Source organism: Branchiostoma belcheri, unplaced genomic scaffold (assembly GCF_001625305.1).
Source record: "Branchiostoma belcheri isolate BF01 breed outbred unplaced genomic scaffold, Haploidv18h27 scaffold14, whole genome shotgun sequence".
NCBI lineage: Eukaryota > Metazoa > Chordata > Leptocardii > Amphioxiformes > Branchiostomatidae > Branchiostoma > Branchiostoma belcheri.
The window spans coordinates 4,226,778-4,250,573 of record NW_017802824.1 but is presented as its reverse complement, the minus strand read 5'-3'; the positions used below and the strand labels follow the sequence as shown (position 1 = coordinate 4,250,573).

Sequence of the window (23,796 nt, the reverse complement as noted above, 5' to 3'; positions counted from 1 at the left end):
GGGGGGGGGGGCGTAAAAGTGCCCGCGCCAACTTTGATGTCGGATAACGTCCGAACGGCTTGCGCTAGGGCCACCAAACTTTGATACTTTTCCTACAACTTTTCCTTGTTGGCAACAATTTTATAGCAGTGAAATGAATTAATAGGTTTTCGTGTTGCCATGGCAATGGGTTTCTGACAGGCATTGTTTGTACAAATCAGCAATTTTACAGGCTTTTATGTTAATTTACACATGCTTTCTAATATTGATAACGAATGAGCCCCCCCCCCCCACCTCAACCCCCCGGGTCCCAAAAATCCCAGTCTGGCTAGTCTGGCTATTACTCATTTCATACAGTCCAGGGGATGAATATATGAAATTAAAAATATTAGCATTTTTTTCTACATTTAACATCTTTTATGATACAAAAATAACAAATATAATATCTGGTAGCATTCCATATGATACTCTAAATTCTGAATTAAAGTATTGCATTCCATGATTAATTGCCGTCCGATGAAATTGCGTGGTATATTGCATCCTTACATCCCCACCGTCACTTACTCCATACCAAGCTATTCTTCTTCATCTGACTTTCAGATGCACCGTTGATTAAGCCCACGTTTGAAAAGGAGATCAGCGTAATGCTCGGCAAGGATCTTTATTCATTAAACTGTCAGGCCGAGGGAAACCCAGCTCCCCACGTGAGATGGAGAAGAAAGGACGTCAAGATCTACTTTAACAACCCGCTGACGTTCTCAAAAGTCGGCTATCTGGAGGAGGGGTTTTACGAATGCGTCGCCTCGAGTCGTGGGTTTCCAGAAGTGACAAGGGAAACGTATCTCAACGTCATAGGTATGGGATTGTCAATCAAATAAGATCTCCTTGATGTGATATACGTCGTTATTTTAGTGCGATATAATCTCTGCACCAGCCAATGCAACTAACGAGCGATCAGTATAAGGTAGGAAGTGACACGGGCATGACAGCTTCAAGAGAACGGTGAGCTGATTTTAGCTGTTCGAGGATTTGTCAAGCTTTAGTTGCATTAAAATCAAACAGGTTCTTATCGCATCTGCCGTCATATCGTCAGCACAGTTCTTGGTGACATATTTTCAAGGGCGTACATCTAACCTTTCTTTGCACTCACGTGATTATGAGGTAAGTATTACCTGCCATGATGGGCGGTAATTAGACATCGAATTTGCCAGGTAAACGTTAAAGCTGCATTAACGTTAGGACGATACAAAAAAGTCGATTTTCTGGCCGTTTCTCTACTAATAAAGTTGAATCAACCCTACTCCAAGGCAAATTATTATTATACATCAAGCGGATGAGCCAAAATATTACACAAAAGCTTGAATCTTGAAACACAGCTGTCAGCCATGTTTGTTTACTTTCTGGTGTTTTGTGGTGGCGGTACAAAATAGATTCTCCTCATGTGGGCTATTTTATTGCCAAACATAAGTGTAAAAATGTGAGATAATAGAGAAAAGATATGTCGAAGGTTTAAGGTTTAAAGTCTCGTTGTTTGTACCTTCCAACCCCTCTAAGGCAGACCCGACGTCCTGAGCGAGTCGTCCACGGTAGCCGTGACCGGCGGGGACACCGTCAAACTCTCCTGTAAAATCGCCTCCGACCCTCCGCCTGAAGACATCAGCTGGGTGTACAGGGGCAGAGAAGGCGAGGAGAGGAGGTATCGCGGAGGCAGAGTGGACGATGTGGAAGTCAAGACTATGGTCGGGGACAGGATACAGACAGAGTTGACTATAGCGTCTGCCACCAACGCTAACGTTGGGGACTATCTCTGTAAAGCACAAAACATGTTCGGGTCGGACCAGCAGGAATTTAGGGTAGAGGTTACAGGTGGGACATTAGAAACTACTCTACTTCTTCTTCTTACTTAATTTACTGCAATGTAAAAGAACGTGAAATATACGATATATATGATGTAATGTACTGCAAGAGCGAAGTAATTCTCTGTCTATGCATAAATACTAGTAGATATTTGGGTGCGCTATCATTGTCGGAATTAACTGTGGTATTGGCTACTGATTGTACAAAATGTGAAAGTTAACAAAACTCATCAATTTATGCTCATATCTTTAAAATTGGTAGAAGTCATTATGAAGCAAGTTTAAACCGTAATTGACAAATTTTCAACTATGCAACTCCAGTCTTTGTCAAGGAATGAGAGCTTCGCCGCTTCAATGACGTCGAGTTATGCAGATGACATTTATGCTCATATTTTTGTGTTTTTATCATGTTTATAGCAATATTGTGTAACGTTTCCGTTCCAGCCTCTCAGATGGTGGTTGTGGCTGTTATAGCGGGGTCTGCCACCATTGGCATGCTACTCGCCATCCTTACTGCCATCTGTATCGGACTACGGAAAGGCTGGATAGGGCGGGACAAGAAAGGTATAATAGAAACTTCAATATGCGTGATGTACATGTATAGAGGCTACTGAAACGTATTCTGAACAGTATATTGAACATAACGGCGTCATATTTATGTTAGGCACCCCTTCTTTTAGTTAAATCTTACGGCATACTGTTTTCTTTTTGTGTATACAACTGAATTGGTGGTTTTTAGGAGCAATCTATTTTTGCAGGTGACACTATCTTAGTAATTTTAGCTATTTTTGCACTGATGTGAAACACACGTCTCGATGGGTTCTAACTATCCCAGCTGATTTGGTTTATAATTTGTAATGTTTAAATTGCTCCTTGTTCGCACGTCAGGAAGAGAACACAGTGAAGCCAGGGAAGACATAGACAATGGGTGAGCACCCTAGAGATTTTTCAAACGACAAATAAACTTTACAGTCAATTTTATAGTGAGTAGCAAAGAAACCAGGACAACCACTTATTACGTTAACATTTAGCGTTGATATTTGCTTGATAAGCGTAAAAACCGAAACCGTCCCTTACCTATATATTACATGCTGATGGAAAATGTAATATCGTCAGGTCAAGTTTGTATCTTGACAGAGTATATTCAACCCTCTTATTACTCTAGTGTTTTTAGTCAAACACAAACTGCCCAAACGTACATATAAATAAAGAAACGACTTCGTTATCTTACGGTAGACATCCTCTCTTCTTGGTCCATGCTAACACTACAGCGTCAGGCATAAAGACGAAAAAGAGAGGACTGTGATAGAGCTACAGCATATCAAGAACAAAGCGCCGAGGCCCCGCCCTCCCCCCAAAGTGGACAGGGACGTTAACCCCTATTCCATAGGACTGACTTACTCCCGTAAGTACGTCATAGCTACGTCATGGCTACGTCATGGCTACGTCACCAAACCACAGTTTCAGCTAATTAAGTTTCCTTGTTAGAAGGGGGTCATGTTATCTAATTAGACTCCATCAGTTACGGTTTTGTTACATTCTTTTCATTACCCTTCAGTTGTAACGGTCTACCAATACTGCATGGACTGTCATTGGTCAGTTTGATCTTCGTTGCCAGCCAATCACACTCCGAATGGGAAATTCAAAAAGTACATCATTTAATGAGCTCAAAGCATTTGCAGAAATAAGACTCACTGTGTTCATGTAGAATGGATGGATTCTAGTCCGTATCTAGCTTTCAGTAAATGGTTAAAGTGAGATATTGTCCATGTTGGTCTGGTGCATGGATGTAAAATGGCAACCGGCCAAAGTTACAAGCAGCGATTTAAAGAGAGCAAAATTCATAGAGGTGCTCTCCAAATAAGGAGTCAAAAAGCACAGTTATTTTGAGGAATAGGGAAGTCGTAATTTTACAGCATTTTTCATATAAGGACTTTGCACACGCCTCTAAGTCACCAATATGGTAAATGCTAGATAGAACAGTTTAAGTAAATAATTAAGCCTAGATAGATAGATTGAGACTTTAAATGTAGCTACATATCAAGTTACGCACATACGGGTTTTTTTTTTCAAACCTTTTGGTCCAGCAAGACAATCTTTAGTTTAGAGTTGTTGTTTTTTTTAAATTAAGTTCCAAATTTTGGCCTATTGAACTACCAACGTTTCTATCTGTATTACGTGCAGCACTAACATTTCATTTCACAGACTACTAACGTTAACAACACGAGACATTCCCATATCGGCTTTCCTTCTCCAAATTTACCCTCTCCATTTCAGCATTCATTGGTGATGCAAAGGTTACAAGATCGTTGCTGCCTATTACGCTAAAAGAGAGAATGCCTGCACTTAATAACAGGCTCTGTTCCCGGAATTGAGTGCAACAGCATTGAAGTCTCCGCGGTACACATGATTGATTTTCTACCAAATAAGAGCGGTGGGCGAAACGAGTTACTAGGAGCTTAGATCAAAGGCTTGTTCACGAACGTGAGCTCCATTTCTCAGTCCGCTGCACCCAGAATGTCAGAAGTCATGACGAACAGAGGTAAGTAATTAATCCTTTCAATGTTGCTCTCCTTTATCGTTTCTAAATAGACCTGTCGGAGCCGGCACCTGCGTATTCGACCGTGGATACGGCGAGGATACGACGTCAGGACGACACGTACACGTACAGTCCACGCCGGAGTCCTTATCGGGACCACGTAGAGGAGCTAAGGGGCGCCGTTCCAAAATCGGTAAGGGTCGATGGACGGCATCTAGGAGCCAATCGTTGCCAATTTCTTCGGGAATGTGTGTGGGGGCCGTGTGGCGTAACGACAGAGCGTTCGGCTCGGAACCAAGAGGTCCCGAGTTCGAATCCTGCCATGACACCAAACGTGTGCCCTTGGGAAAGGCACTTAACACGAATTTTCTCACTTAACTCTACACGAATTTACTTACTTTTACTGAAAATGAGCTTTTTCTGTTGTCCGTTCATGGATTAATATTTGTCTGTGTTGGTGGCGACATTAAAATGTGTCACCATGTGTCTTGTAATAAATGTTGGAATAGAAAAAAATATCCCCGGGAAAATGGTTGCCTGAAACTATTTTGAGTCTTCCAGATAATCATATATATGACTACACCTTACCGAAACGTTGCACATATCAGGGTTGCAAAAATTGTAATATTGAACTTTTTTATTGCTTCCAGGTGTAAAACGAGTTAATCACTGTAAATTTTGGCTATTTTGCCTAAAACGACATTTAACGGGATTTGCTGGCACGCGACTGCTGAAAAGTGATAGCACGCCGCGTTTTTTATGGTCAGAAATGTTGGAGATAATGTTGTAGGGGAAGCTGTGTGAGCGCTAAGCAGAGGCTTACAGCACACACGACCCATTGCCACGAGACGCAAGCTGCGAAACTCCTGCAGTGCGAATGACCTGAAGTTGATTGTCTCAGGGCACCACAGGTTAACACCACCCTGCTGACAGCTATACATCTGTGTTGAACAGACCCTACCTTATGTCAGACAGTTTGTTTTACCATACATTTTTAATTGGTTCCTTTTTCACATCAGGACAGTTCTTTCAAAACGAGCAACATACTCATTTATTTGCATGTAGCCACGTGCACCGCAATCATTTTTGGTAGCAAAAATGTATAGCTATATAGCATATAAGTACAAGATTTACACATTCAGTTTGTTGAACAACTATATATATTCAAAATTTGAAACATATTTATTGCTTATAGCCACGTGCACCGCAATCATTTTTCATTTTTTGGCACCAAAAATGTATAGCTCTACAGCATATAAGTATAAGATTTACACATTCAGTTTGTTCGACTCATGTCCAACAGATTAACAGGTTCGAATAGTTAAGCTGTCGGGCCCAGAAAAGCGTTTGGAAGTGCGCCAATAACACGCAAATGGATGTTCATGACTAGTATATGTAACACCTACTCTACTCAATGTTCTGACCCCTTGCCTTGCTACCTCTACAGAGCAAATACTATAATCCACCGGAACCCATTTGGAGGATGCCGGAAGAAACCTGAAGTACGCTGATTCCAGACCGCGATTTATCAAGTCACACAGAAACGACAGTCGCCTCCACGGACAACTGACCAAGGTCTTGCTCTAGCAAACTGGCTTTACGTACACATCAGAGACAACGGCGACCGGAGTGTATGCGCCAGACAACTGGGATATGCTTCTTATCTCTAGACCAGAGGCTCACCAAAGACAACTTCTTTCCGCTCGTTGTGATGAAATATACATGTCATGACTGACGATTTGGTTGGACGGGAAAAGCCGTCACTCCATGATACGTTTGTTCCTGAGTACTCTACATGTAACACACGAAGCTGGTCATCATGAAAGAGCAAAATAAAAAGTGGTTTAGCAGCCAACAGAACTTTGCTAACATTTGGGTCGACGTAGAGAAAGAATTGCAACATCTAGTGTGAAGGTTTTTTTTTGTCTCATTTCTGTTACAACAAGGAGCAAAGCAAACTATTGTAACTCAATATTTCCTTTGTACGTGGACAGGGCTGTTGATGGGACACACTGAGTACGTCTGGGCCCACTATTGCTGCTATATGTGTGTCAAACTAGCTAACGACCTCAAAGCGTCGCTTATGTTTGCTTGAACTGTATAGAAAAGGTCACAGTTCCCTATCCGGGGCCCGGCCGGGCAGTTGACAGGAATCTAAAGTATAATATAGAGGAGAACAAAGCACCGTTGTTTTAATTTTTTGCTTTGCTTACGCAAACAGCCCGGCCGGGGCCCGGTTTGGAAGTGACTGTAGCATATATTTTGTTTTAGAATCTACCTCGGAAACATTCGAGGTACCAAAAGCATTCATGGACAAAACGTAATATTGCACCGAACGTTGCTTTAAAAAAAGCGAGATATATGTCAAAATCACAAAATTGGATGGATATAACTTCAATTTTCCCGCCCCTCAAAATATGGTATAGTCCTAACCTGTGCTACAGTGCCAATGCATATGCCAGAGACGTAACAGGACTTGATATTATACGGGTGCTGGCCATGGAGATCTGTTTTATAACTATACGCCGTACAACAGAATAATTATTAAAAGTATCCAATGCAATTTTAGGGCGGCAAAACTGGAAATACTCTGAATAAGTCCATCTGTATGGCATTGACACATACTGTCCCACAATAGCACTTTTGAATCAGTATCTCATACTTCAGGCATTTAAAACTGCAGAAACAAGCCCCAAGATCAGTCCTTTATTTTCTGGGTGGTACCCTAAAAAGCAATCCAGGTCCTTCCAGTAACCGTTTTTCGTCAGAATTTTGGGAATTTTTGCTCCATGAATGTCGATATACATTGGAACAGTGTTGTTTCAACTTAGTATGTAGATAAATGACTAGAATATTGACTTTAAAAAATCTGGTTTCCAAGCCCAAAAAACTGCACTGGATGCCTTTAAGTTTCTAGTACGCAGCGTACTGACTAAGTCACCCAGATTTCAAACCCACCCCACCGTCGGGGGAAATCAGTAGTCATTTTTATATCTAACATTATAGCAGCTGTTTATATATACTGTGTGGTGAGATAACATAGTAGATTCTCAAAGATGGATTATGACATTTTTAATAAACCAGAATAGGTACAAATGTGGTCCCGAAACTCCTTTTATATGAGTTCAGTGTCGTCTGTTCCTGTGCAATCTAGGGAAAACATGTGATGATCTAGATAGTTATATATTAGTCCGATTAATTTTCTACAAGACAAACTACTAGATAAAAAAGCTGTGTTACTGTTTAATGCATACTGCATTAGTTACGATTAATAATTATTCTTCAAGACATAAAATATAATAAAAAGTAAGTTTTTAGTAAAAACTTTCAAGAAACAAGAAATGCTTTCTGAAAAAAAGGTGACCGGGGACCAAGTTGGAAATAGCTAGTTGGATGGCGTGAGTGTGATGACGATGTGTGACTCAAATGATTTGTTACCTTGGATTGGACAAATGTTGCAAAAACAGGAGTGCTAGACAGGCCTATATCGCCCTAACAATGGGCCTAAGCCCTGCATGATCCAGAAACAAATTACTTCTTGCCACCAAAATATTCAACCATCTAACCATCGAACACTCAGCCGGCCTAGGAAAAAAAATTGTGTTTCCTGTTTCCCGACCGACCCTAGAAAAACTTGCCAACCCTAGCCTTTTGGGGGGAGGGGGTGGACCCCTGCAAGGGACATAATTTTTTCGAGTGATAAAATGTTGCACAAATGGTTTTATAACATTGGCATTGAAAATAAAAGTGTCCTCATGCAAGTTTTACTTTGTTAAACTGTATTGTATAATGTACTATATACTGTACTAAATAGATATCACTGAAGTCTGAAAAAAAAGAAAAATCCCTGCCTACAGGGCCGAAATAGGAAACACATTTTTCCGAGACCTCAGCGTAATGCTAGGTGCCACATCCACCCCCCTCCGATCCCCACCACCACCACCATGCCATGCCACGTTGAAGGTAACAATATGAATTAGTTTCCAACTTCTTTCCTGTGTGTTCCTTGCCCTCCATTATTCGCTCTACCTTCCCGAAGATTTCATTTTCCTCTCCTTTACATCAAGTCAGCTCCTCGCATCTCTTGGGTAGAAACATTACACAGAAGCGAAGGCAAGGCACGTATTTCTATCTGTCTGCATCCATTAGGTCTATCGAATTATCGGCACCTTTCAGCCAAATGAACAATTGAGTAAGTAACGTAAATGGTATATATTCATATGTGCGATAGAGGTGAGTATCCTAGCACAGCTTTTAGAGGTCTCACTCTGAGCTTAATGCAAGGAAATGTGATATAATGCAGCTCGTACTGCACCGCTTAATGTATAGCCGTGTACAATATGGAGTGTCCCTTTGTGCAGAAATCTGGACACATAAAGAACGAGGCTGTCTGAGAGATACATGTCCAGGGATCCATTGCCTTCTCCAAGTTGCCTTCTGGAGAAATTAGTATCGATTCGAGTCCTATTCCTCACGCCTGCCAAGGCGCCGGCCGGGCTTGCATCATTCAGTCTGTGAAGTCACAAAGTGAGACGGAGTGAACTGCAACCCTTTTCCGATAAGTTCAATATGGTTTGCACTTCCTACGCGAGTCGGTAGGTGGTGCTGATAAGCTCAGTGGTATCTAAATCATGCTGTTTTACGTACAGTGGCCATTTGATGTTTTGATCACTAACGCAGTGGGGAACAATGAAATTAGTTACACAGTTACTACCGATACAAATGTTATCAAATACCCAAATAAGTAATACCATTGTGTAAAAAGATGTTACGATAAAGATATATTATGGGAACACTAAAATTACTCACAAAATGACATCTTATCATAGCTTCCAAACAATCCATACAATACCGTGAACAAAACTTTGCAACTTCTTTTGTACTTGTTGTTACAACATACCTCCGGTATGGTTGAAAGAAAAGTGTCAATGACCTCATTAAATCCACCGTTTGTTGTACATGTTAAACAACGTTTTGACGTGTTTGTTTGCCAACCTGTGTGCCTTACACGTGTCGAAGCACGTGCTTCAAAGCAACAGAGTTATATGCAAATGATGGAAATGTGCAAACTTAGGCACTATAAAAATGTTCACCGGGGTCTGAGTATATGTAGGCATTTTTCAATCTCGAGAGATGGTGTGTTAGCACTCTAAGGCCCCATTTCCACTATGCTAGAATTGTCCGGATCGAGCCGGATTGATCCGACTTCGAGGCGGATCGAGCCAGATCGGAGCCGGATCGAAGCCGAATCAAAGCGAATCAATTCGGCTCAATCTGGACTATTTTACCTCAGTGGGAAAAGGGCCAAAGTCTACCAACCAATAAAAGTATTAAGACTGTGTCTCCGTTGACCTAAATGTGTATAACAAAATCTGGCCGTGGTCAGTGCTTTAAATAATCTAATATGGCCATATTGAATAGAAATTATGTCTTAAGACAATCTATCTTTGTTTTCTAGATAAAGCATGCCTAGTAAAAGTTCGATAATATAAAAAAAAAAAAATTGGTGGTTGTCATACCGGCCGTATCAAATTGGCCAGGCAGTATCCAATACGTAACCCCAAGTTTTGATTGGCAAAAAAAGATACCAGTGCCCGATAAAAACGCCTAAACATGTAAAAAAATACGCCGAAGCCTAAACCTCTAGATCTGCTAGCAGATTCGACAGCCCCATCCCCACCAGAATTTGTCCATCTACTGTCAACAACTACTGTGTATTGAACCTTTCTCATTCCGCCTTTTATCAGGAATTGTGCCCGGTGACAGGCAAGTACAGATAAAAACCGCGTGATTGCTGCACAAATATTTTGCTTGACTTTTGGGAAGCCGGCAGCCATAGAGGAACTTATAACACGATGGATTACTGTTTCCCCGTTCCGCTAAACCATGGTAGCGACCACAGTGCCCATTACTCTAGTTTACGTTGTATTACAGGTAAATAGAAATAGGTGTAATGTTGACTGAAGTATTCTTGGTGTACACAGTAAGCCTATTCATGGTTGGCCTTCTTGTGGGGGTCATAGAACGTTCAAGGCAACACCGTTATAACGGATCGAAAATTGAAATGCCAAACTCTCGTCGGAAGAAGGTATACAACAAACAATGGGTTTCTTTGTAACCGAGATGTGATAGTCATTTCATCTGTGACTGAGTTATTAAAATTTTTCTGATTTATGATTCTCTCGCAAAATTAGATACCACGTGTTTCTGAAATATTTTAGAGGAAGATGTCTGTATTCATTGGCATTTGGCAACGATACATGTCATTAATTGTATAGCACAGGCAGACTTAGCCACAAAGAGTGCAGCAGTAGAAGTAGAGTAGTAGGGTTTGAGTTAAAAAATAAACCCGCAATGTCGGTTGCAGTACTTTTTGCAGACTCTACAACTTTTGAAATTTTGAAGTGTTATCACTGAATTCAAACCAAACTTTGTAATCGTCAAATCCAAGCAGAGGTTTGGGTTTTGGCTTATCGTCGGCGCGGCGTATTTTAGGCTTTTTTTATCGGGCTTTCTTTCTTGTACCCAGTCTGGTATATTGTTTTACGTTTGGTTGACGTAAAAAAAGATACCAGAGCAAAAAAAAAGCCCAATAAAAAAGCATGAAACAGGCCAAAAATAAAACAAATCCCAAACCTCTGCTTGGAGAGTGGAGAGTAGTAAATGACTCCATATCGGGCCTACAACATGTTAACACACCAATCATTCAGTACCATTGCCGTACCTTGACCTGCTCAATGAAAGATGCGATTACGATCTCGTCAACCAGAGATCACAATGTGGCCACAAAGTCCAATGTGCATATAAATAGGTGGGATTATATGTTTTTGATAAGCGTGTTGGATTTTTGATCATGTTTAAAAATAGTTCAAGGGATGGCCGTAGGAGAATTATTTTCCACTTTTTTTCCCTTTTTAATAGAAAGTATTCAGCAGATGAGAATGTAAGAATAGCATTCGTGTACATGTCGAGTGATTATATGTTTTTGATAATCGTGTAGGATTTTTGATCATGTTTAAAAATAGTTCAAGAGATGGCCGTAGGAGAATTATTTTCCACTTTTTTTCCTTTTTAATAGAGAGTATTCAGCAGATGAGAATGTAAGAATAGCATTCGTGTACATGTCGAGCGATCATATGTTTTTGATAAGCGTGAAGTATTTTTGATCCTGTTTAAAAATAGTTTAAGGGATGGCGGCAGGAGAGATATTTTCCACTTTTGCCTTTTAATAGAAATTATTCAACAGATGAGAATGTAAGAATAGCGAGTGATCTTATGTTTTTGATAAGCGAATTTTGATCCTGTTTTAAAAAAAAGTTCAAGGGATGGCGGCAGGAGAGATTCTCAACTTTTTCCTTTTTAATAGTACTCCACAGATGCTATATTGTAAGAACAGCGTACGTGTATATGTCGAGTAACGGTCAGTAATTCAGGTGAATTACTGACCCATGGAATGTTTTACGTACTTTGATGTATATTGTATATGTTAGTAAAACGGGCGATTGAGATAGCTGTTAAAGAGTATCTCTTCTGTGAAATAGAGACATCAAAGTGACTCAAAGATTCGAATCACATGTTAATTGCTGCCAGACGCAAATGTTAGGAGAAAATGCCATTGCTTCATTTCTTTAAACCCTATAATAGTTCAGTATTATAAAAGGACGAATATATGCAGGAATTGAAATGTGGTGCAATCTTAGGTGCAATTAGGTGTAGCTATATTAAGACGTGTAAAAACGTCGGGCAGGCATGAGAACAAGGCAGCTTGTGCAAGCAGCATTTATGGTGGTAACCTGTGTGTTATTGCCTTGTTAGCGGTTGCTGGTATATGGCAAAGTTTCCTATCACAGCGGCCGTGTGACTCTAATGCACGTGTGATTGAGACGCATTTTGTACGTAAATTGTCAGAAAGATCACGCGGTATTGAGTGCGTAAGGCAAACTTTACTACATCATATACCGCTAACACCTGGTCTTACCGCTTGCGTATTGACCCGCAAAGTTTGCGCGTGTTGTGGCAAATTGGTCGATTTGTTAGCGTGCTCGGCGACATTTTCAAGTGTGCGGATTGAATCGATAATATGCCTGTTGCGCCGTCCCTACCTGATACAGAGTGTACCCCTCTGTTATGTTTGATTCGCGCCAAACAGGGACAGTTTGACAAACACGGGCCCGCCCGTGTAACGGTCTCCCAGCAACACCATTCACCGGATTAAACCACCCTCAGTCGGTGTTAGTTAATGTATAATTCAGAACCACAGCCAACACAACATTACCGGACCTGTTGCTACTGGCTCCTTTTACCCTAAACTGCTACAATAGCTCCCCTATATTTTTGGAACGTAGTACATTGTCCGTACGCCGATGCTATCTTACCTTGTTACCAAGATAAGCGTTTTTATCGTCGTTATTGGTCGATTTGTCACCAACGCCGATGACGCAGCCCTTTTATTGTAAAGACCCCCCCTGTAGGACCTGATGTAAACACAGACCGACAATTCAGGCCTACGTTTGTTACGTGTGAGGGAACAAGGACATTTCTGAGTTCTCAATCGGAAGTCATGTTCACAAACTTCGGGTTACAGTTGGGGTAAGTCGGTGTTTCTTTCTTTCTTTCTTGCATTGTAGAAAGAAGTATTCTCTAAAAATTGTAATCAGTAATATCTCTTGTATAAGTTTTGTAGCCTATATCGTAGAGAGGTGTATAAAGGCTATGGTCTGTATTGACCTACATCTAAGGACTGTTGTTCATAATTGTGGTCAAGGAGGAACACACTTAATTGCAATAAGGCGCACCACAAAAGTTATGACTGGGTAACGTCAATCTCTCTTTGTTGCTGCTGTAGGCAGTCAGAGTTCTCATTATGTCAGTGTTTTCAGTATCTTTGTTAGTCTTGTCATGTGTGTGTGGGCTGTATGTTCAGCTGCATACGTTTTTTCTGTAGATGACAGCCTCTGGAGGCCCTTAGTGCACAAAAGTGTAATAGTGTGCAAAAATACATTATCGTTGTAAAAGAACGACACATAAAATCACAAATTTTGGATGGCAACTGTTGCGGTGAGAATTCTATAAGGGAGCAACAACCTACAGGCCCATTCATGTATTAGTAATACAGGAAGCAAACGGTATTAACGGTATGTAGCAGTTGTCACCTTCTTCCTGTTTGGCTGTTAGTGACTGATATATTTGCGTTAACCTGTTCTGGTTCTGTTAAATTTCCGTCGTTGAAAAATATTGTTTTTTTTCCATCACTCTCACACATACTGTGTAGCTAGTTTCGTCTTCAAAAATTATGTGTGCATACTACCCACTAGTGACACTATAAAAGGCACTTAACGATTAAGGAAGCTGCGTTTTTATTATACATTTGTGTACCGTCATAACAGGACAAGTAGGTGATAGTTCTATGGACTTCTATAGACTGTACTCTACATGAATCTGAAGTGTACCATAAACTGTGTATGAGTACATTTCCTGAGAGCAGTTTCTATTGCATTCTGTGTGTTTTACAAGCCTTGAGATAAGTCTATTTCCATTAGTAAATATTGAGTTCCAATGTGCATTATTGTGAGCTCGAGGGCAAGTTGAGGACTTAACGAAGGCTTTTGAAAATTTCGTCCCTTTATTTCAGCTATGTTCAGAGCAGATTTAAGTGTATTTATACACTGGTAGCATACGTCGTATGCAGACTTTACATAAGCCTATGGTTGCGTCATTTATCCGACGTTGGGTCCAATTTACCATGCCTTAGCTTCAGTCTTGACTAAAGTAAACATATTAAGAACGTACAGGGTCACTAATGGCTCTGTCCTGGTAGCATACCTCTTCCTCTCGGCACACAGATCTTATCCCAATAAAATATTCCATTTCCTATACAAGAACGTCACGCTAAAAACCCATTAACGCTAAATGTACACTGTTAAAACCTCCACAGACCCTCTCTCCATGTAGACATACCATTACTTAATTGCGAACCGCACTATCTCGTAAATTTGCATGTCGCTACCAGGGAATAAGTGTGTAATGAGCTGATGCATATTTGCATGCTACCTTAGCTACCAAAAATCTAATTCTACAATATGCTGTTCCTGTTCCAATAGGCGTGTATAAAGAAAGGACATTCATACTAAGCCGGGAAAACTTCACAGAGAAAGTGCGTGGGTCGGGTATAGGGTGTGCCACCCGGACCAACTGAGAGAGAACAATCCTTCTCAAGAAATGGGTGAAGAAAACACCACACTTGGAACGTCGAATACATCATTGCTACTAGACAGCTTCATGGATAACGCTTCGGTCTCCAATGGCTCGGTTTTCACCCAGAACGATTTTGTGTTCGCCTACGCGCTTATACCTCTCAGCACCATCATCATCGTGGGGAACATTATGGTGCTGATCTCGGCTGTAGCCATGACCAAGTTCCGTAACCACGTCGGCTACTTCTTCATAGCCAACCTGGCAATAGGTATGCTTCCATCTTGTGTTACAACGAGAAGAAATCATTAAAAAAGTCTTTCCCCGCATCATATTACGTCGATGAATGTTAACATGTTGGACATTGAGGTAATAAGATATACACGAAAACTGTTACTCAAACAAGTTCAAAATATATCCAGTTCCTTGTCAATGAGTAACAGTTTTGTCTTGCACCAACAACGTAATTTTTAAAGCATTCAAACAATTTATTGCTTCCGATAATATAAGAATAGATGCGTAATGTGAATTAAAACCTGCGTCGCCGTGACGTTGTTAGTCAAGTTGATTGAAAACTTTTGGCATTTATATTCAGGCTTGAAGATACTCTCAAGAACAGCTTCAGTAAACTTAAATCATTATTGATTGAACGATGCGGTATCATTTTCACAATTAAAAAAATCATCATACCTTTTGTGTTCCAGCTGACCTCCTGTTGGGCGTGGTCAGTACTGTGTCCATCTTTAACATCTTTCTGCGCCACTCTGACGAGAACCTGGCCACGTGCATCATCCGGATCGGGCTGGTGGTCATGTCCTGCGCCGCCTCGGTCTTCACCATCGCCTGTATCGCCATTGACCGCTGCATCGCCGTCAACGTCGCTTTACGGTCAGTATCTGTGTGGACAAGTGTAGAGAAGGGGCTGTTTGAGCAACCTCCGCGGAAGAGTTCTGCAGAACTTGGAGTTGTTTGATCAACCTCCATGGATGAGCCCTGCAGAGCTTAGGGTTGTACGAGCAAATTTCATGGATCTCTGGAGCTCTGCAGAGCTTGGTGCTGTTTGAGCAACCTCCATGGAAGAGGTCTGCAGAGCTTGGTGCTGTTTGAGCAACCTCCATGGAGGAGTTCTGCAGAGCTTGGTGCTGTACGAGCAACCTCCATGGAGGAGTTCTGCAGAGCTTGGTGCTGTACGAGCAACCTCCATGGAGGGGTTCTGCAGGGCTTGGTGCTGTTTGAGCAACCTCCATGTAGGAGCTCTGCAGAGCTTAGGGCTGGTTGAACAACCTCCATGGAGGAGTTCTGCAGAGCTTGATGCTGTTTGAGCAACCTCCATGGAGGAGTTCTGCAGAGATTAAGGCTGTTTGAGCAACCTCCATGGAGGAGCTTGATTTTGATTTTATGTGCACAGACGTAACAAAAGTTTGCAAAACATAAAACAACGGAAAAGTAAACCTGCAGTGGCGGAGAAAAAGCCATAAGCTATCAAAATGTACGAAATGGTTAACCAATGCGTTGATGTAGGTAAACAATATTCAGAGAAAATGAAACTCTACTACTGGATAGATAACTGAGATAACTTCCGGACGTTTCGAGTGACATCCGTTATTCAGTGACGCTGAAGAAGAGTGACGTATGTCACTCGAAACGTCCGGAAGTAATCTCCGTTATTTATCCAGTTACTGTAGTAGAGTTTGATGTTTCTCTGAATATGGTTAATCAATGGTTTACAAAGTAATTATGATACAAACGAATCATTATCTCTCAATACACACCAGGTATAAGGAAATCGTAACGCCTACCCGGGCACTTATTGGCATCGCCATGACGTGGGTGTTCGCTGTCCTGTACGGGTTCTTCCCTCTGACCAGCCTGAGGAGTAAATACGACAACAAGTGTTCCTTCCTCGCCGTCCTGAGTAAGGAGTACACTCTGGCACTGTTCTTCGCCGGGTTTCTTCCGACTGTGGTCCTCATCCTCGCTATCTACACATCGCTGTGTCTCGTCACTAGAAAACAATTGCAGAAAATCAACGCATTAGACCAGGTAGGGAATTGATATACATTATGATTAAAATCCTGATTTTAACCACCCCATTTAATACATATGTTATATACAGTATTTTGCATAGTCATCCAAATCGAGCACGTCGGCAGAACGTACTTCGGCTGCATGAAACTGACCCAAATTTTTCAGCTTTCGTTGGTCAACGTTTTAACAGATATCTTTTGGGACAAAAATTAGAAGACTATGGTACGGAATGTCATCTTTGAATACAACAATACGACCTTGAACGAGATATTCTGCCGAGTATTATGCACAACACATTGCGTGTTTCGCGCTATTGCCGTAAGTTCTGCCGACTTGCATCCAAATTACAGGGTTGAAAATATTCAAGTCCTCTTGATTTTACTTTGTTTCATCTCTGCATAAATTTTTCTTTGCCCATAAAATAACTCCTTTCAAAAGCTTCTGGCTATTTAGCAACAAGCATCAAATGTAAAGGATTTAATATTGTACAATTTACAGTTCAAATAAAAAGTTGATGATTTAGATTATGCTCCTAGAGTTATCTAAGTATTTTGCCTTTTGATTTGTCCACCAGTTCCGGCGAGGAAGCAGCCAGAGCACCACAGGCCAGCTTCGGTACCAAAGACTCAAGAGAAACCTGAAAGCCATCAAAACTCTAGCCCTGGTCATAGGAACTTTCTTCGTCTGCTGGCTGCCCTTCTTCATCACCGCCTTGGTTCAAGTGTTCTGTGGGGACAAGTGTCACCTTCAAGACATTGCCGGAACGTACCTAGTGTTGCTAGGATTCTTAAACTCAGCCCTTAATCCCGCAATATACGCCTACTTTAACCAGGACTTTAGAAAAAGCATGAGGTCGCTCTGTTGCAAGAATAGGGTCGAGCCGTCGGACCCGTTGTATAATTCCGCCGTGAATCTACGGAGACAGTCGGCACTGAGCGCGAGAGAGCCCGGGGACTTCGCGGCAATCGCACAGAGACCGAGACTGGACACGTGCCACTCAGTAAGCGCTGAGGTGGATGCAAACAAGAACAAATAAGGACTATATGTGGTATTTCTAAGCAAATTTGGCCGCTACAATTTGCACAAGTACTGATGCTATTGTTTACTTACCTTGTTTCAGTCAATTTGATGTTCCCTAGGTCCGTATACTAAATCATGCACTTACGATGTATACACTGGATGGAAAAGGAAAGAAAAAAGTACAATTCAGCAATCGTGTGTATGAAATAACAATGTTCAAAGCTAAAACTTTACATCCAACACAAAGAACTTCTCTCACCGAGAGCTTTCGACCAGTCACCCTGGTCTTCCTCATATGAACTTCCATGATTATAGTAATGTTCTTGCATGTGTAACAAATGTGGTCAAATAATGGTGGCCTAATGCAAGTATCTTGTACGTCTGTACAGAACATGATCAGGTTGATGCATTTAGCCCATGTTGGGCTTAAATATTCATGCAATAAAGTTCAGTGTCATCTTCATTGTGATGTTGTCAATTATATAGCTTACAGTATGTATGATAATGAAAAATAAATATATTACGTCGTGAGCATATGGTGTGGAAGTATATACATGTAGTACAAAGACTTTTATAAGGTCTAATTGTAGCAGCCTTGACATTAAATATAAAACAGTAATAAATTAGTCATAAATCAAGGACCAGTAGCTTAACAATAAACCGTTAGCCAACAAAAACTGTACATAATCACAATGCAAGACTAACGGCAGTTTACAGCAATATTCCTCATTTTCTTAACTCATAAAAATCATCATCATAATATAAGTTGGAAATGACACATAAATCAATTGAAAAGCACAAGTCTATGGACCTTTTATTAGATGAAATTCTGAGAACAGCAAAGCAGTATGTGTATGTTTGTATGTATGCAGTACAAACATTACCAGGAAATATAGACTTCCTGGTCAGGAAAACCCTCTTAACCTAAACATTTGGTTGCTCTGCGGACTTGCGGTACACAATTGGACAACTTCTCTATACAATGTACTATATGGTATTGTTATAGTGCCTATGTCTAAATTAGCAAATAATAGCATAGCCTAAATAAACATTGAAAGTGCATAATTTTCATGTCTTAATTAGCATAGCCTAAATTCATACTGTAAGGCCCTTCTAAATCATTTTCTTTTTTATAACTCAGTACATCACGATTCTAACCTTTATACAAATTTTGTGTAATTACATTGCATAAAGCCATGTACATTCATTTGTTGGTTTACAACAACCAAATCATAAAAACACACATTATTAATTTAGTTATATATATAATAATATATGCATTTATATTCCACAAATCTCAGCAATCATCCATGCAGCACACTTTAAGACATGATAATTTAAAGTATATACAACACTTTGGTTACCCTTCATGTAGAAAGATATGTAGACAAATAATATGAAATCAGAGTCAGAATAGCACCAAATTCTTGCAGTACCAACTTTTGCATAGGTTTGAGCTCATACAGAGGAGCAAATCAGATTGTGGAGGGAGGGTAGTAGTGTAAAAAAATAAAATGATAAATTGGCAACAGAGGGCTTTCACAAGAAAGTAGAGCAAAAATGTGGCAATTTGGCTAAAGCAGGAATTGCACAATATTACATAATGAAAAGAATTGCAACAACCTTTACACATTGCATCCTGTAGCATCAAATCTCTTCCTGGTCTGTCCCTTAAATACAACATTAAGAAAACTATACATCTAGGTCTGAAGATTCCTTTCTCTGAATTTTAACAACACTGACTACTGGCCTTTGTTGCATCCAGAACCATGCTTAATTCCGGACCAGACACCGTCCAGGATAGTCCACGAATATATTCAGAAATCCTTGTACACAATGAGACTATCTAGAACCATGCCTGATTCAAACCCTAACCTATCAAGGCATAGAACTAGATAGGTGCAGTTCTGGATATCTACCATTCTTGTATACACTGAGACTATCCAGAACTGTGCCTAAATTCAGACCCTAACCCATTCAGGCATAGAACTACATGTGCATGTATAGATAGGCACGGTTCTGGATGAAATTATAGTCCTTGTCAACACTGTGCAGCCAGCTCCCAACTGTCTGCATCCCACACCAGGAGTATAGACTCTAATGAAGTCCTGCCCTGCTTCACATGACTCCCCTGTATGTGGTTCTGTAGCAGGTAGTTGTACCCTAGTCCTATAGTCAGCAACTGGCTCTTTTGTTGCTTATTGCTCTGAGTATCTTCTGTACCTGTGAGGACACATGAAAGTCATGTAAGTCAAGACATTTGGCTCAGACATCCACATGTGTATGTATTGGACAAGGACATCCACAGTGTTTGGGAGGCCATATTCAGCTATGATACTAACAGGGGCTTTAGTTTTTAGGCCAAACCAATTAATTTGTTGGTTCTCGGATTAGCCTCTTCATTTTTTCCTGGTTTGCAAACTAAGAAAAAAAAAGATTCTGGTTCTGAATCAACTCAAATATGTGAACCTCATACATTTGTATTTTGACCCCAACAGTTGAGGAAAGTCCTTTTCTTCCTACATGTAGCTGTTACAGTTTTTCCATCTATCAATGCAGTGGTTTGATTAAAAGTTAAAAATTCATTGTTTAAATATTAGCCTTTTGTGTTGACTTCATGGCTCCTATTGTAGCATTTGCAATTGGGGCTATAACAGGATGCCTAGACCTGTTTTTAGTTATTTTTTTTCGCCCTGTCGCTGAAAGAATCCCAGAACCAACAAATTAAATTGGTGTGGCCTTATCCCACCTACCCTGCTGTAGAGCAGACTCTGCTAGCTGTAGCCCAGAACACACAGGGATGATGTACTTCACATCCTCCACATGGCCTTTCACCTGGGCCAGGCAGGTCATCTTAGCCGCATCACAGATGAGCAGGTGACCCCAGACTGTCCCCACGTACAGCTGGCCACCCTGCACCTGCAGACAAGTCACCTGGCAGCCTCCAGCTGTAACAGGTGCCATGAATGGTACATGATCATATCTTAATGGACAAAGTGACCTGCTTGGAATTCAGTAAGAAATCATCAGTACGAGTAGTATAGATTTTTTGGAAATACAAACAAAGACTGTTTCTACAAAAAAAAGAGGAGGAAATATTCTCACTGATAGGTTCAAGTCTTGCTGGTTGTAATTTTCTATAAGAATTTTTAAAAATCATAATATGTTATATCTTTATAACAAAACTGTAACAATTATTTCTTTAATTTGTGCTTTGAAATACATGTATTCAGCATGCATTTTTTTCCAAGTACAAATTCTTTAAAATGCTTTCAGTTTCAAACAATAATATTGCCTTTTGAAACTATGCGAGTTATTTTTATTTTTGGGAGTGGAGTGCTTTTTTCCCTTTGAGTCCTTACCATCTAGGTTTGGCAGGTGGTCCTTACAGTCTAACTTGTGAGTGTTGTACCAGGTGTTCACCTCCCACTTGTAAACCATTGTACCTGCAGGAAGGACAGATTAAGTTCCAAAAGGTTAAGTACAGGAAATGGCATTGATTCTAACATACAAGTACCACCGTAAGTACAAAAATTTTGGTGGCTTGCATATACTGTAATTCCTGAATTTTTCAAGGTACTTTAAAAATTCATGTTCACAGTTTTCACTGTCACTTCTGTACCGTGAACTTATCATTTACAGTTAACAAATCATGCATGCCTGGACTTTCTTTTCCTGCACTGGAATATGTACGTTAACAGTTCTGTGAACATGTCTATTTTTCTCAGACCGTGAAATTTTGCTACTGTGAACATAAAGTGAATTCCAGTACTCTGCAAGCAGACTCTGGTTTAGGCCTTGGCTTAATTTTTGACATGTTTTTAAGCATTTTTTATGAGGATTTTTTTTTTTTGACTGGTATCTTTTTTATGCATCTGGGTGACATACTGAATATTGCCTGGCCAATTTGATACTGTCTTGCAGCCACTAGAAGATCTGCTTGGAGATTAGCTTGCACATAATGTATGGTACAGGATCCACTTTATGGAATTTATGGTTTTATGGCTCCATTTAATTACTGTGGCCACACTGCATGCCCATATCTCTAGCCTTACAAAGTATATTCTTTATGTGTAGACCACTGTGTAGCATTTCACAGTGGTCCGATTGATAGTCTTTTGCCCTACAGGTAGGGGTAGTTTGAGGACAATGATATCATCAGTGGCGTACATATTAATTGCATTCCAAAGTGAAATACAATGTACAGAGCCCTATCTGGCAGAAACAATTGAGGCATTGTGCATACTGAACCACTCCTAACCCATGTGCATACTTGTAATTTATATACTTGATCCAAGTAACAGCTGAACCAAACCCAGTGATGGATCACCACTTTAATTGCTTTCTTGACGGCACAATTTGTCAATGCAGAATCAATAATTGAGTCATTCCTTTTTGGATCCCACAAAAACTTCAAACAGCTCAAGATTCAAAACTTTGCCCTTCAATTTTAGTGGCCATGACAACGTACTAAACACTTCATAAAAGATTTACCGTTTATGTAGGTTAATGTCGCGCGCTTGGTCAAGCAACGCGGGAATGTTTAACACATGTCATCTGGCATATTGCCTGATCGGGGGAATTGGCGTAAAATGTATGTACAATTCTGTCTCATCAGGAAAGGGACTTTGAACATGCACCATTAGCCTGTATAAACTATTCATGGCTTTCTGGCAATGAATGCTGGAAACCACTCTGGACCATACCTAATGGAAAGGTCTTAACGAAAATGAGTTTCAGCATGAGATCAAAAGTTCAAATTCAATATACTGTAAGTCTCTTTAGATTCGCGGGGCCTAAAGTTCGCGGTTTCGGGAAAATGGACAATCCGCGGTATTTTTAGATTCGCGGTTTCTCCTTGGCTATTTTTCAAAGAAAAATTTGTAAAGTGTATATTTAAAATAATAAAAGTTCGTGTTCCGGCATTTATATCCTAAAACGCGGCGCAAAAATTTGTTTCGTGCACCGCGCGAGACTGCCGGTGGTATAGCTGACGATCGATCTGACGCACGTGTAAACAATTTTCTTTGTTCGGAAATAAGCGCTAAAACTCTATTTTCCACGACTACACATCGATACTCTAGTGAAGAAATGCATAATCGAAAGAATCTTTCGGGAAAATATATATTACTAAAAATATTTATGCCGTCTTCGGCGAGATTTTGAACCCGGAAGTATGCAAAGGTCGCCTTCGATTTTGTAGCGGCCCACGGTAGCGTTTCTATCCAGCAAAACAAACAAACAAACAAAAAAAACGCCCGCAAAGCAGGGCGCAAAAGAGAATCAACTAACATAACCAGATACCAGCAGTTATATTTTTAAACAAAATATTTGTAGATATGCCCGATGTGCCCGCAATTTTCAAGCGCCCGGGCGCGCATGGCCGGCGCTCTGCACACAGAGATTTTTGTCCGGCGGTGCACGTTTGACACGGCCAGCGCCGCAGTATCGCGATTCGGTTTCTCATAATATTATAATTTTTTGACATCAGTATAACTTAAAAAGATTTTGGTACTCAACATACGCACATTTGCTAAGAATAAAGTTGATTTGCAGTGATTTGTGTTTGTTGCGTGTGTTTGTGTTTCGCTTACCGTCGTTAATGCATGTGGGGAGGGGGGCGCACTTACGCAAAACATATTCGCGGGGAAATAGATTCGCGGTACAAAGGTCCCCGCGAATTCCGCGAATCTAAATATACCGCGGAAATTTGTAGACTTACGTAATAATATTATGCATCTTGTAGTTAAAGCTTTACTGTTTGGATATTTTAACGTCCAATGCAGCATCCATCTTTCCAACATTTGAGGAAATTTTGTTGCTCATCGAGACAAAAATTTGGCCCAATACTTCTTCTTTTATGGCCAAAAATTGGCTTGTAAAGAGATTTAAAAGAGACTGCTACCAGCAAAATTTTCCCCTGAAATTTTCCCCTGAAATGTATGAACTCAGAGGGTCAATATTTCAACCCCTTCAAGGATTGTCACATTCCGTGCTAGAGACATATTACGTCAAAAAAATCGACAGAAAAAATTTTAGGCTGGCTAGAACACTGGTCCAATGTGTATTCAAATCTCTTATTAACAGCCTTTTATTGGCATCAAAGTTCATCTGACTTGGTAAAATACATGTACATGAAGAAAATTATAGAACTTGGGCCATAAAGCTGATAAGATACACAGG

At 40.5% G+C, this 23,796-nt stretch overlaps 3 protein-coding genes across 3 annotated transcripts in view; 2 read left to right on the top strand and 1 right to left on the bottom strand.

The window, feature by feature from the left end:
- LOC109464572 (hemicentin-1-like) overlaps positions 1-6,437 on the top strand; it is a 64,280-nt gene extending 57,843 nt beyond the window's left edge. Inside the window, exons 12-15 of the mRNA XM_019761577.1 lie at positions 1,534-1,845; positions 2,280-2,399; positions 4,428-4,567; positions 5,822-6,437. Coding sequence (XP_019617136.1) covers positions 1,534-1,845; positions 2,280-2,399; positions 4,428-4,567; positions 5,822-5,875 — 626 coding nt within the window. The 3' untranslated portion in view covers positions 5,876-6,437. The remainder of the gene's footprint in view (positions 1-1,533; positions 1,846-2,279; positions 2,400-4,427; positions 4,568-5,821) is intronic.
- A 6,191-nt stretch (positions 6,438-12,628) lies between these two features.
- Positions 12,629-18,072, top strand: LOC109464744 (glucose-dependent insulinotropic receptor-like). The gene is made up of 5 exons (XM_019761820.1): positions 12,629-12,963; positions 14,475-14,836; positions 15,270-15,453; positions 16,341-16,608; positions 17,168-18,072. The coding sequence occupies exons 2-5, from the start codon at positions 14,593-14,595 to the stop codon at positions 17,627-17,629; spliced, it is 1,158 nt and encodes a 385-aa protein (XP_019617379.1). The 5' UTR covers positions 12,629-12,963; positions 14,475-14,592; the 3' UTR covers positions 17,630-18,072.
- Positions 18,073-19,405: 1,333 nt separating this feature from the next.
- LOC109464715 (leucine-rich repeat serine/threonine-protein kinase 1-like) overlaps positions 19,406-23,796 on the bottom strand; it is a 29,576-nt gene continuing 25,185 nt past the window's right edge. Inside the window, exons 33-35 of the mRNA XM_019761779.1 lie at positions 20,976-21,059; positions 20,367-20,561; positions 19,406-19,836 (exon numbers count right to left, since the gene is read on the bottom strand). Of these exons, the coding sequence (XP_019617338.1) occupies positions 19,655-19,836; positions 20,367-20,561; positions 20,976-21,059 (461 nt within the window). The 3' untranslated portion in view covers positions 19,406-19,654. The remainder of the gene's footprint in view (positions 19,837-20,366; positions 20,562-20,975; positions 21,060-23,796) is intronic.